Source organism: Periplaneta americana, chromosome 16, assembly GCF_040183065.1.
Source record: "Periplaneta americana isolate PAMFEO1 chromosome 16, P.americana_PAMFEO1_priV1, whole genome shotgun sequence".
Lineage (NCBI taxonomy): Eukaryota > Metazoa > Arthropoda > Insecta > Blattodea > Blattidae > Periplaneta > Periplaneta americana.
In genome coordinates this window covers 95,174,558-95,189,639 of record NC_091132.1, presented here as the reverse complement: position 1 = coordinate 95,189,639, position 15,082 = coordinate 95,174,558, and the positions used below count along the sequence as shown (strand labels likewise).

General features: G+C 35.5%; 1 protein-coding gene and 1 long non-coding RNA gene across 3 annotated transcripts in view; one reads left to right on the top strand and one right to left on the bottom strand.

Moving 5' to 3' along the window:
- LOC138690956 (aminopeptidase A-like) overlaps positions 1-15,082 on the top strand; it is a 211,629-nt gene that overhangs the window by 136,217 nt on the left and 60,330 nt on the right. For both annotated transcript variants that reach the window (XM_069812546.1, XM_069812547.1), the window contains one exon: positions 1,108-1,235. In XM_069812546.1, the coding sequence (XP_069668647.1) occupies positions 1,108-1,235 (128 nt within the window). The remainder of the gene's footprint in view (positions 1-1,107; positions 1,236-15,082) is intronic.
- Positions 1-15,082, bottom strand: part of LOC138690959 (uncharacterized) — a 1,057,789-nt gene that overhangs the window by 1,016,309 nt on the left and 26,398 nt on the right. The window lies entirely within an intron of this gene.

The window sequence follows — 15,082 nt, the reverse complement described above, 5'->3', positions numbered from 1 at the left end:
ACTTAACTGTCTATAGTTCACCGAGTTAGCTCTGTGGTAGCGTGTCTACCTCCAGACTAGCCGGGCCGGGTTCGAACTCCGGCAGAGTCAGAAATTTTCATGTAAAATTTCTACCTCGGGACTAGGAGAGATGCCGGTGCACAACTTAATTACTAGATTGGTACCAATATGACTAGGTTAAATCCCAAAACTCTCCGCAGTGCATATGAAGAGAAGGGATACGCCACTGTTGACATTAAGCCTGGAAGCCCCCTTGGTGCTATTCGACAGGAGTAGGCTACGTGCCGGCACCGAGTTTCCCCTTCTCCCTTCCTCTTCACCATCCGTACTCAATCCATACACTACACTTACACATACATACTCACTCTAGTACACGACATAAGTCTGCACAGATGTAGCTCGCGCAAGGAACGATTATCGAAAAGCAATGGTGGCGTTCTTGTCTATTTTGACGTGCGTATGTAGGCACGCCGAGGAGGCGAGAAGTACGGACCGATGGAAGTACTGTCTCTTCAAAGAAGATGAACAAATGAAGACATCGCTGTGGAAATAAAGAACGTAGCAAGAGAAAAATTCGAAGCTAATTAAAGGCGCAACATATGTTTACGAATGAAATAATAATACCGTGTGATACAAGACACGTATTCACATACAATGGAACAAACTAAAGTCGTAATGTAACTATCATAACGCAAGACTGATTCTATCGATGTCATTTTTCTCTTCTGACTGTACTCTTGAATATCATTCAAACTATCTCATGACCTTTCCTGTCACCCTCTCTTCCTTATCGCATTGTTTCATTCGCATTCCTTCCGTCTGTATTCTCTGCTTGCGAGACCTACACAAAAAATGGGTCACAGTCCTGCCATCTGTGCGCAATATGCGGAACCCGAATCACGTAAAGTGAAGTAGATACAAACTTAATTGTGGATATTTTCTAAAAACAATCATTATTACTGATGGTATTTACACTCGGCAACTGTTTTTCATCATATTATTTGTTCTATAGATTTGATGCATGCTGAAAGTGTGTACGTTGACAATCATTCTGCTATTCACTCAAAGATACTCGTCCAAGTAATATTACTTTTCGTTTGTTTACAGCCGCTCTTCACATTCCAAATGACGTTGCATGGTTTAAAATCAACAGTCATCAGAAAGGTTACTACCGCGTCAACTACGATGAAGAAAACTGGGGTAAAATCATCGATGTGTTGAAAACTGAGCCAACGGTAAGTAACAATGTTCACAGTCTAATCAATAATAGTTTGATTATTTTTCACCCCAATTTGTATTAAGCATTGAAAACACTGTACATCACCTTTATAATTTATTTATGTTATGGTGTTTCCACAATTTTACATAGCCTAATGATTTCTGGATTTTTTATAGGAGCTTATAGAGATTATTCTTTAGATAATTTTGGGCACCAGAAAAAGTTCATGTGAATATAAGTTCGATTCTTGATAATTACATTGGTCCAATAAACTGAATTTAAAAAAAAAGTAATACCGATAAAAACTTAAAATTGTTTATTCGATACGTTAAAAGTGTTAAAATTTATTAAAAAAGATTATGTAACTTGGACAAGGTACATAACCTTTTTAAATAAATTTTTAACACTTTTAATGTGTCGACTACATAATTTTAAGTTTTTAAACAAAGTGTTGACGTGAACTAGAATCAATTATTGATATGCCGGTAATCATTTCGAAGGCTCGAAGAAAAAAATCAGAAACTAAAGTTTGCAAAAACATCATTTCTTTCAATTACAACTACACACATAGAATATGGAATATTAGAGGCCTTTTACATCCTCATTATACGAAGCACTGAATAAATAGAACATATTGTGTTGCCGCGAAAAATCGATTTCTAGAATTTACGTTTCCAACATCGCTGATAGTGAAAACGTGAGTTTGGACTCTCTTTTTTTCTGTATGAACAGCTATTTCTCATAAACAATTGGTTGCATATTTATGTTCCTAAACCAATTTTTTTCTGGAATAATGCATGTGAAACAATAATTTTTAGTGACATTTTCATTTCAATTCTATGTATGCAATGACAATTCATTTTAAAAAATAGAAAAATTTTTATAATTTTTGTTATACATAGAATAAACTGATTGATAAAAGTGTGGAGTTGGTGTCAATGGGGATTTGAGTATCAAAACCAATTCCAGAACATAAAAAATTAATCCGTGACACAGCAGCCCGTTAAAAGCCAAGACCGACTAGTCGACTGCTATCCTCGTATCTACATGCTTCCGCAGATGTGAACGATCATCCAACCAGAACGGAGGTGTCATGTGACGATGATCCCCCCCAGCCGTTTTAGCTGGCTGTCGTAACCGGATTTTTCTATCTAACGTAGCTCTCCATAAGCATCACGATGCTGGGTGGGCACCGGCTCATACGCAGGTCAAAATTTCATGAGAAAATTTCTTCCCCCATGAAGATTCGAACCAGCGCGCATTCCGTGACGCGAGTACTAGGCATGATGCCTTAAGAGCCATTCACAATGAAAAGTAAACGCAAACGCGACATGAACATCAAAGTTACTGTCAGGTTATTTAACATAATTTTGTAATTTTTGTAATTAATTTTGTAATTAATGAAAACGTGACAAACTCCAAGCTCTTCATTTGGGGTAACATCAATGATTGTTGGATGTTTGCAGTCATCTGTTTATGGATATACTAATTTATTTCATGGCCTTATGGCAGGGATGTCAAGAGAGGTCATATTGTATCTACTGTCTGCGCGCCAGCTCTTAAACTGTGGCAGGAATGCAGCGTCGAAGCGATAAGCGGGTGATGACGTAAGACTGTACTATACTATAATCTTTTCGCTGTAAGAAAAATCCTAATGTAAACAATAGCACGTGACTGAAGTGAGGCTTCATTGGCCGCTGTTTGGCGCCATAGATTCTCAGTACGTGTTCCCGCCTACTGTTGTACATTCTGTTTCATGTTAAACATTTCCCGTTACTTGTCAAGTAGACCTAACCTCACTACTATGCATTCGTTTGCTTAGGAAACATTTACTTTATAATTACTCTAATTAAAACTCACATAACTTATTATATAAATTTAAGACTATTTGTTTTTCTCCGCTTTTGAGAGGGTTTCTAATCCTATGATTAATAACCACACACGCCCAGGATGCAGAAGCCATTCTTCAGTACCACGTGAACAACTACGACGCCAGCTTGTTACAAGAACAGACTACCTTGGCATTACTGTTTGTATTCATCCGCGTTCATAGTACATAACAAAATATAAAAGTAGCTTTTCTTTTACATATCGTTTTACATATGAGCGAAGTTATATGTTTCATTGTATTTAACAATTATAATTCAATTTTTTATTTTCAAATAATACAAGATGATAGTTTCCAAATACGGACTATATTCTCCTGCGTCGTGTGAGTGTTTCGACTGTGAGCCAATCACGGGTATGACAGCAACGTGCTTGTGTTTACATTAGGATTTTTCTTACAGCGAAAAGAGTATAGACTAAATATATATAACGCGGCAGGAATGCGGCCCGCCGTGAAACCGATAAGCGAGAGAGTTAATGTTTGTACTACGGAGGGAACATTCATGCACACTCCTTAGTTGGTCTGGCTGAGTCATATGCCCCCTTTCCCCACTTCCTCATACCTCACGGTTTAAGAGCTGGCGCGCACACAGTATAGTGAGGGTCACATAAGAACAGTCTCTAAACAGCAGTGTCTGTGTTACCTGATATCACACGAACCTACGACCTACGTACCAAATGATTTATTTATTTACAGTACTTTATGTTGGAAGGTTATTCTAAATAATTCAATAATTTGTAACATATTTTCGAAGGCAAACTATACGGAAAAGGGATCAATCAACATGCCAAGTATTTTGTCTGGCAATACGAAATTCACTGGTTTGACGAAACAATTGACTCACGAGATATAACGTAAAAATGTACTTTGTTTGACCACATGAAATTATTAGCACTAACTTCGAAAACTTACCCGACTATAGTCTTCAATTATAACCACAATGCAACACATAAAATAACTATTATGTATTAATATTAATACTGATATTGATTAATTATTAGTTTGTTAAATTTCACTAGATTCCAGTAACAGGCTCAGAAATCTAATACAATTTTAATTTCATGGAACTCCAGTACCAACAAATATTTATCGGTATCGAAATTCGAAACGAAGTTGGCAAAAGAAAATTCAACCTACAAACTATAAAATCACCAAAATCCACTAGCATATGTAGTAATGGGGGGGAAATAGTTACGTTTCACTCTTAGGATATGAAGTAAGCTGACCCGGAATATACATTCTGGCAAGGAGTCTAGAGGCCTTCCGTTTACAGAATCGCATGCATGCATACGCCTTGCCCTTAAAAGAAAGTCTACGTCACTGTTACACCTCGTTTAAAGGTTAGAAATACCCGCGCTTAACATGCCTGCCTTATGATAACGTCAAGTTTCCATTGTGATTGATGACGAAACTGCCACTGTTACTGTAATGTTTGTGTCCTTGCGTTAATGTTGTTTTCATTGTGAATGGTTTTCAGACAACGACGCCACGGCGCGAGACGATTTCTCAGCATATGAAATAAAATTTATACACAATAATAATGTTTTATTTTGTTTTGTGACAGGACCAATTAAGCTTCCTTTTTTTAAGCAACACACCTATATCACAGTTTACTATATACAGTCACGAAGCTTGAGTTGTTGAGGGTACTAGGAACAATAGACTGTGCTGGTACTATTTCGCATTGTCTGTGATGAGGCGATAGTAGCGATCCTAGTGGCTAGCAACTATCTATGGATGCATATTTCCTACGTATTGAGCTTCGTGACTATATACTAGACTGTGTCTATATCTCAAAACCGTATAGAGTATCTAGAGACGGTATCCACGGGCATGCAATTGTGAATGTAATTCGAAATATAATTTCAAGCGAACGTCATACAGCCAATCAACCAGCTCATTGACACTCAATTGACCTATGATAATCTGATTATACTGATAGTACATAATATGGTGCTCTAAAATTAATAACCGAAATTTTTTTTTCTCTTATGTTCATTTTTTTTATCCTATGTTCATTTTATTTTACCATCAACTCTGCTTCTATAGTAAGCCTGTACTCATGCATATTCACTCCAAAAAAATATCAGCAATGAAACGCTAACATCTAACGCTCAACATGGAACAGCAATGAAACGCTAACATCTAACGCTCAACATGGAACAGTTATTAATATTATAACAATTGTACCATTAATTATTAGTTATTACAAGTAAGAGCTGGTGGAAAAAGAATTAATAAAATTATTAGGCCTATAAACTTAAAAAACATATGTGTATAACCACATAACCTCAAATGTTTAGTTTTCTTCTATAATACAATTTGTTTTATTCCTACCATCTCTGGTTCATTCAATTACGGTAGAGAAAACATACATTCCGCTATTGATTAACGGCGATTAATTATGTTGGGGCACAATACCTCGCCTCTTTGTCAGTTTCTGCGAGAAGTTCCAGTTGAACAACGACTTCATTCGTGATGTTTCCCTTACTGCTATCAGAGGATCACTTGCCATTTTAAAATACCACCTGTACTTTGTTTCCTAAAAAGGAAGATCCTTTATTTGAACGTCTAATCTGTTTGTTTATTATGTTTAGGCCTATTATATGTACGCTGTTATCTTTCCTGTCTTTAATTTCCCTTTTTTGTTCGTCCCCTACATTTCTCTTTTGTGGTCTGTTTTGTTTTCGCTCTGTGTGTTTGTTATGCTTTGTCCAATGAGGTAGTCCCGTTATTGGGAAAGCTGAAAAAGTGTCTTTCATGTTATTATTATTATTATTATTATTATTATTATTATTATTATTATTATTATTAACCTGAAATGTTAGCTGTTTTTAATACATTAAATTTTAGATATTCGCGTTGTTCTCCTTGCAGTAAAGGCAATAAAATTTGTGTGTTTTGCGAAGATGAAAGAGGTAAGTCACTGCCATTAGCATGAACATCATGATTTTATTATAAAAATTCCAATCAAATGACTTCTTTCTCGCATCGGAATGATCTCACTGCATACAATTCGTCCTTGATATTTTCTCTGTGATAATTTAATTGAGCTCCTAAACGCATGTATGTTGTCATAAGATAATTTTTCTCGACCTTTGGTCTCGAAAAAAATATCATAACAACATACATTCGTTAAGCTCAATTAAATTATCGATAAACTATCAGCACTCGTATTATAGAAGATAATCTAAATCTTTTGTGAGTTCAAAACTAAAAGTGTGAAATCCAAACAAAGACCCGTTTTGACAGAGGGAGCAATTTAAATAATATATCCCTTTCGAGATTAAAGAAACTAGCTAGACAAATTCTTCTAGTTGATAATTACAATGATGATGATATGTAAAACATTCAGTTTGAAGTGTACTTGTAAGAATACTTCGTCCTTGCGACGGCTGAGTGGTCAGACCTTCAGCCTGTCTCGCTTCAAGTCCCGGTTAGCTCTGGGATTTTTCATTGAAAAATCAATAGTGACACTTGTGCGGACAAAGTCTCACTTGAGTTTTTTCGAAGTTATTCCGTTTTCCCATATTAGACATCTACATAATTCCGTCACTCTCTTCATTTAGGGTGACCAGATTGTCATCGATAAAAAAGAGGACACAAAGCTTCAGAAACGAGGACATTTTTCAAAAAGAACAGGACAGAAAATGTGTACTTAAATTTATGCTTAGGTCTATATTATACTTTAAATTACGTCAATATCTATTTTATTACAAAATATTAAATTTACAGTACATATTTAAGCCCGTAACACGCTACAGCGGAAATATGTAATGCGTTTGTCGAGCTATGGAAAATGCTTTCCTTTAGCACGGAGTTACGGTTGAAATAAGGCATATCTGACTTCGGTCGGCTAGCGGTATTTTTAAAACATAGCTACCCCACCATATAGCCAACGTAACCTAACCTAATTGTAGCCTATAAAATTTATATTGCCTGAATGAAATTGAACAATTAATAGAAAGTCAGAAGTCCAAATTTATGTAACTTTATTTCTATCAGCGCATATCAAAGCCAAAGACTTTATAGGGTAAACATTGGTAATTTCGTGGCAGTGGTTATTTCGTGATAATATTTCTTTGCTCTTTCCTGAACTAACCAATGGTGTTACGAGATTCAAATTTCCGCCAAGGGATTGCGTATGTTGTCCGGTTTCCAGAAACATACAGCTACGCTTTGTGTGGCTATTGTAGTTGCTTCAGTGAGCTTTTATGTTTGGAGAGAGCAAGTTAGCGTCGACTTCTCAGGCGTACAAATTTTGTGGATGTTTGTAATTACATTACAGGCTTATTACTAAAGGTAAGCATATGATATTTGGTACAATGATTTACTATATCTTAATGAAATTTTAGGAAATGTTTTTGGAATTATAGATACAACTGTAGTCGCCATATAGGCTTAGCTTTACTGATAGAAATCTTAGCTGTTTGAGGCGAAATTTTGTTGAACATTAAGCGTTACATTTTATACTATTTTAAAAATTGTATTACAATACTAATTTTAGAAATCTAAAGATAAGATGTGATAACAAAAAAGAAAAGGAGGACGCAATGGGTTCAGTGTAGCTTCTGTTTGGTTTGTTATCGTGCTAAGTGCCAATGATAAGTACTAGATGACTTACTTGCAAGAATTGTGACAGAAGATGAAACATGGCTCCACCATTTTGGACCGGAGACAGAGGCAGACAATGGAGTGGCATCATGCAAATTCACCAAAGAAATAGAAATTCAAAAGTGCACCTTCGGCAGGAAAAGTTATGGCTACTGTGTTTTTCGATTCAGAAGGACTCTTGCTTGTGGACATCATGTCACACGGAACCACCATTAATTCTGACGAGTATGTGGCAACTCTCTAGAAACTTCAAGCTCGACTGAGTCGTGTTCGACGACATCGGGAGAAGCAGGATGTTCTGCTATTGCACGACAACGCACAGCCATATGTCAGTCACAAGACCACAGACCAGATCAGAAAATTCGGATAGACAACACTGAAACATCCGCCTTACAGTCCTGAACTGGCACCGTACGATTACCATCTCTTTGGTAAACTGAAGGATCCCTTCGCGGAACGAGGTTAGAAGATTACTCTCTTGTGCACGCTGCCAAAGAGTGACTCAGACTTCTGGAGTTACCCTAGTAATATAGGCTATAGTAAAGTCCGTAATAAAAGTGTTCACCCTTTCAGGGCAAAGAAGATCCCTTTTTAATTTCAACTTTTACTTTGATTTCATTCTTATTATGTGTTGATATGTATTTCTATGTTTCCTTGCTATGAATATTAGACGGAATTACTATGTTTGAAGTCTTGTAACAATAAATGAGAATTTAATGTGACTTTAATGAATTTTTCCACAATTCTTCTACCTCTCACCAAATTATCAATGTAATATCACGAAATAACCAACCTTTTAGCTTAAGTTGTAAAAGTGGTTTTTGGCACTTGTTCAAGAACGTGTCCAATCTTTTATGTCTCCAGATTTGTACAGCAAAGTATTGTCTTTTAGATGAAAAAATCGGAATAAGGGTATATTTACACATTTGCATTTTAAATTAATTTTCATGAAATTATCACGAAATTACCAATGTTTACCCTATAGTATATAGTTCTCGGTATAGTGTGTTAAGGGCCTTAAGGAGTATATATACTTAAAAGTATGTTACTACCTATTTTATTAAAAAATAATAATGATGTTACAGTTACGAAGCAACATATGAAAGTCAAAGTAATTATAAGTTAATTATTAAAAAGGACAGAAAATATCTAATTAGATTTACATTCGCACCTCGATTTCTCGATTTACTAGCTACCTCTGAGCAATGACCATAACAAGAAGGAGCAAAGAGAGTTATGATCGTTGGCAAAGAGTATATTCAGTCGATGCTGCTACTACTTACAGGCAAATTACTTGAAAAAAGCGTCAAATCAGGTAATTTAAAAATATCAGGTATACAAGTTACGAAAAAGAGGACGTTTCTAATTTTTTTTAAATCCGCCTGGACTACGGACACCATATCTTCAATCCATTATCATTCCATAGCACTTCCTGGACGCCAGGTGGGGATGTACGGAGGGGGCTGGTCTAGGAACGAGTGAAGTTGCCTGCTCGAAACCTGGGTACGCAGCGAACTTTAGTGTAGTCAGCCGGTGTGGGTTTGGGAATGCGCCTAGCTTGAGGGTTAGCGCAATAGATCTTGAAAGGTCGCAGTGCTGGATCGTAGTGCCCCACTCACAAAATTAAATTAAATTCAATAACACTTCGTACAATGTATTTAGCTATGCCGTTGTTAGTATTGTAAGGAAGGTTTCCGTTTGAAAGTTCTCTTTCCTCGTCTATTGCTGCATACAAGCGATGAGTGCAGCAGTAAGTTATTTCATTGGCGATGTCTCGAGAACACTCGCATGTAAGTTTAAATCGATTCTCGTTCTTGAGCATTGCAGTGAGTCTAAAACGCAGGATTTAAATGAGTTATTCACTATTGTTGCCAGAATCTATAGCATTAGAGCCCCCTCTCCCCCACTTCGCAATTTGTTGGCATACTCAACTACAGTAGTTCCCCACTGTTCGTCTCTATTTCTCGCAACTTGTGTTGCTTTCTGTATACTGTCATCTGGCTTGTGTACCTACATATTTTCGTTACAAGTTTATACAGGGACATCATTTTATTTTTACTTCAATTTTTATTGTACCTGAGTTTTTGAATGTACTTCACTCCCACCCCTTCTACTAATGAAGTTCCAACTCCACACAGAACCAAGACCGCAGATAGTAAGCACTACTGAGTTACTGAGTATAGAAATATGTTTGCGTTTTCCAGTGACGAAAGAGCTTTCAATATTGAATCATATTTTCGCACAGGTACTGTCCGTTTGCCTACGTCGCATCCCGATTTCCCCTACCTGCTTCTGCTCGCCCCTCTGTAAAAGCTGGGCAGTCTTAGCTCTTTTCTGAAAACATTAATTTCTGTTAGGAATTGGACGTTTACGTAATATTATACAGCTGTTTAATTTAACTTAAATAAAAGGGCCTCGTTAAGTAATTAACTGTCACGTGGTTTCCTCCCTTTCTACAATCCTGCGGCATAACCACTTGGACGGACAGTAGATAGCATGTCTGAGTAATTTTATATTTTCGGGTCGGGCAGAAGTGAAGATTGAATGTACAGTACTTAGAGTAGGTACAGAATTATTTCAACATGAGTTACTAGTACGAAGGACGAAACTGGCAATTGGAATTAGATGCAATAGTCTATAGTGCGATAATATGCACAAAAGAAATGAAGCCTGTATCGAAATGAACGGCCACCATTTTCAAAATTGTGTTTAAATATTCATATTATGATTATTTTTCAATTCAACTTCTTTCTCTATATTGTACGCTAATGTGCTGTAGACAGTATAATATACACTGCATAATGAATACGTTCGCATGGATAACTCACTTCTTGAGTAAAAACACTTATTCTTAATACAGTACTGTACTTTGATTAAAGAAAAACCTAATGAAAATTATCAAACTCAAAATCGCGATATTTCCTAGTTTACGTAAATGGATGAACTACTTTTCTTCCTTCCTATACCTAGTAGAGTGATTTGTGTTTTACGCCAGTATCATCGAACTCCAATCTTGGAGGGGGAAGCAAGCGGTGTTTCCGGTTCTCTAAACGTATAGACAGGTTAATATTAAAAATGTTAGTAAAAATAAAATGATGTTCCTGTATTTCAGCAGCTTCCAGAAGACCGCAGTTATAGATGGGAACGATATATCGATTTTTACGAAATACCGATATTTTCGTTTCGATATAGCGATATATTGGTATCGAAATTTTGATTCAATATATCGTATAATATATCGGTTTTTTCATAAATTTAACGTTTTTTTTTGTGTGGAATTATTACTATTATCAACAACAAAATCCACACTAGACAACTCCGATAATTCCCGAGAGATGACGCTAATGAAGGTGGACAGTTACATAATTGTGCAACCGCACTCAATACCTTGTTCTAATTGGCTGGACTGGAATTCGAATTCAAACTGTTTAATATGGAGCACCAAATTCAAAATTTAGCCTATGCGAAAGTGAGACAGACGGGAGGTTTGTCTACTACTGTTTTAATATTTCTATTTATGTTCTCCAAGACAGGAGCAACTCCCACCCGGAAAGGGAACCGTCTGACCTCAAAACGGGTGTCAAAATTTTTATTTCTATACTTTGGAATGGAAAGAGAAACAAAGATTTAATAACGATGTGACATTTATTTGCGGCTATGATTTCTATGCACAACCTAGTACTGACATTCTGATATCTTATTATGTCTTTTTAGTGCATAACAATTCTATCCCTATCATTATCATAATTGTTGTTTGGAATGTTGGAGTGTAACAATAACTTCCAATGGAAACCTACTATGGAAGGATTGTATCAAATCAACTGTGAAGTTTGTTAAAACTTGTAACATTCTATGTACGGTTTACTTACATTTAAAAATAATTGCACGTTCTGTTTCCTTAAACTTCAAAAAGATTACGTTGTTAGGTAGAAAAGAGCATTATATCTGTTTCCTGGATTGAATCCTATACAAAATTAGAATAATTGAATCCTGTTCCAATATCACTCAATCATGTAGAGTTCACTTAATTCTTTCCCACTATATCTACCTCCACCATAATTTTGATTTAGGTTATGACCTACATCATATGGTGTTGAAAATGTATTGTTTATTCTTACAATTTTACATTTTTGCTTTTGACTGTTATGATGTTAATTTCAATGGTAAAAAGAGATATTAAAATTTAAACAATTTTGTTGTAATACAGTAAATGTACACCTGAAAATGCAATTCACTTATGAAATAGCGATATATCGATAATCGTTCGATATATAGATATATTTTCTGCAATATATATCGATTATCGAAATTAGGTTTGCAATATCTTGCAATATCAATACATCGGTATTTAATTTATTTCTTCCATCGCTAACCGCAGTGCTTTGTGACACATTCGCTATATTTTACTTCATTAATACATACGAAACTGAGCAAAATATCTGAGGTAAATACCTGCTGTGGAAATAAATAAATTATAACTTTCAGAATGGGAAGATCAATCGTGTAGAAATTCGTAATACTAGTAAATAATACATTAAACGAGCTTCTTCTTTCAAATATCAGGAATGTCATAAATGTTTTAGCAATTTAATGAGTTTTATATACAAGAGTTCATGATTTTAAAACTGTATGCGAGAAAATAAAAATAAAATTGTATAAAAAGCAAGAATAAACACAGCGAAATAATGGCTGTATCGACACTACTACAGTAGAGATTGATTAATAAGACATTAGTCAATTCGAATAAGTAATGAAAAAATTAATTACTTCTAAAAATATCTATTTATACTAAATACATTTTACAAGAGAAAAGTTCATCCAAAGGGCTGAACTCGGGAAGGGTACCCAAAACGCTCATTGCATTTCCACGTTGAAGTGCAATACTTAAACTTTGACGCAAATAAGTAGTGCAACGACGACCACCGGTAATGGAGATCAAAATTTGGCCGATTTGAGATACCAAAACTTTAGCGTCATGACTCCAAGGACCAAAGGTCTCCAAGTCTCGAATTTGTGTTTATTCCCTTTCAAATTTATATTTACAATAATGTTAAAAATTCACAATTAATTCGAATTTTCGAAGTTTTCATTTGTGTAATTCGAAGCCAGACTTCACTGATTTTAACGAAAATAGTATCTAACCTAGAATTCTAGGCAAAGTCCGAAATAATTTCATGGAAATCTCGACTATTAATGATTCCAAGTTTTCAAATTCTGTTCTTAAACTTCATAGTGACAGGAAGTGAAACAAATAAATATATCATGTTTTTCACGTGTTAAATTTTATGTTAGCTTGTTAACATGTTTCGGCCTAATATTAGCCATCATCAGAACTGGTTGTTGCTGGTCTTCGCGCCTTCTGATGATGACCAATAGCAGGCCGAAACATGTTAACAAGGTAACATAAAATTTAACACGTGAAAGACATATAATAAGTTTTCCAAAGTGATACAGTGTTAAAAGTTGCTAACAAGATGTTGCTAATATTAATAAAATAATCTGATTTTGTACTAACTGACCGTAAATGGAAGCAAAGGACGGAATGTCAACGCTATTGTTTACAGGTTCATCAGTGCCTCTCTCTCTTATCCACCAATCAATAACTTGGAGGAGAATAATTTTTTTTAAATCTTCACATTTGTATATACTAAGGGCCGATTTCACCAACATATTACTAATCCGCGATTAATTAATTGTAATTTAATTTAAAAACGAAGCTGAATCCTATTTAATTCGTTTGAATTTCACCAAACTAATACGCATTTAAAATAAAGTCAATTAATTTCATACTCAATTAAGCCGTCGCGGCCTTCAGAATCATAGTAAAATCGTAATTTCGAAAGCCATGTGCATTGTTAATGAGTTCATTTGTTATATTACGACAATAAAATGTCGTCATAAACAGAGGTAACCTCAAAACATATTAAAATCATCGAAAACAAAAAGAAGGATGAGTAGACTTCAGAAGAAAAGAAGAATGGTTGGAAATAAGTAGAAAGAGATTTCAATGCAAGAAAACCTCATCCCAGTGTCTTCAGCAATATTGAAGACAAAACGGGATAATTTGAAAGTAGATGTAAGGAAATATCATGCAACAAGCAAAATGCTTTTAATGCTTCAAATGTAATATTAGGCCTACATTATAAATATGTTATTCATACTGCTTTAGTTGCCGTATTTTTGGCAACCGAAGATCGATTAAACGTTCCTTCAATAAATGTATCATTTAAATAACATTATGAAGCATTTAACTATCAGTTGGAAATTCTAAATCGCCTTCTGGGAACAACTGAATAATACGCACGGTACACCAACGTCGGTAGTCGACGTTGCTCGCTGGCCGCTAGTTAAGACTGGTCCACAATAAACTGGGAACGGAAACGGGAACGAGAACGAGGACGGAAATATTGTTAAAATAAATTTAATTTAAATATGAGCATTCACAATTAACTATTATGATTAGATACATTTATTGTAACATTATTTCCGTTCTCGGTTTATTGTAAACCAGCCTTTACCGGGCCGTACCGAGCCGTGTCAAACAAAACACAATCGAAATGGTGGTAGTAAAATTCGCGACTATATTCTTAAATAATTCACTCCATTAGTTAAGTGCAAGGTCTATACAGTACAATGGCGGTGTTTTCAATGCACCAAAAGAAAATGCAGATGTAGTAAGCTCGTAAAGTAGGTTATCACAACGAAATAAAGGGGAAAAAGTTGTGTTTCAGGGAATATCATTCAAACGAAGGAAAGTAAATTTCCGGTAATGTTCGCCAAAGCGTTAAGTACGTAATTATGACCGCGTTGCCGTTTTATTTGTGGTCTAGAGAAACTATCTTGTATTTTACGAAGAAAATCTTTATTCGTCATATTATTGTTTATGAATATTACGAAACAAAAACTATCATAAGGCCCATGGCCGACAGAATCATCTTGGCTGTCTACGCATGCGGGAGTTGGTTAATAAAAACCTAATCTAACCAAACCTAACCTTCATACATGCAAGATGTGTAACTGGAGCAAGAACGGATCTTCTTGATTTGATCTGGAATGTACGGTACACAAGAAAATAAATTCAAGTAAGGATCACACTGTCACTGCATGAGGTCCGCACCACAGCAAAACTGTTCCTGTCGCGAACCCCTCGTCTAAGAGACATAATCTACTCGCAATATTTACGCAAATACATCTTGTCGCTAACAGTGCTGCTATATCTCAGTAATGTTCAGAACGAAGGAGGTAGAGAGGGGGAAAAAAAAAAAAAAAAAAAACAAAGCAAATTTCTCCTTCTAACGACGCCACAGACCAACGTCATGTCTTTATGTTGGCGGCATTGTGTATTTAGTTAAATTTGGCCG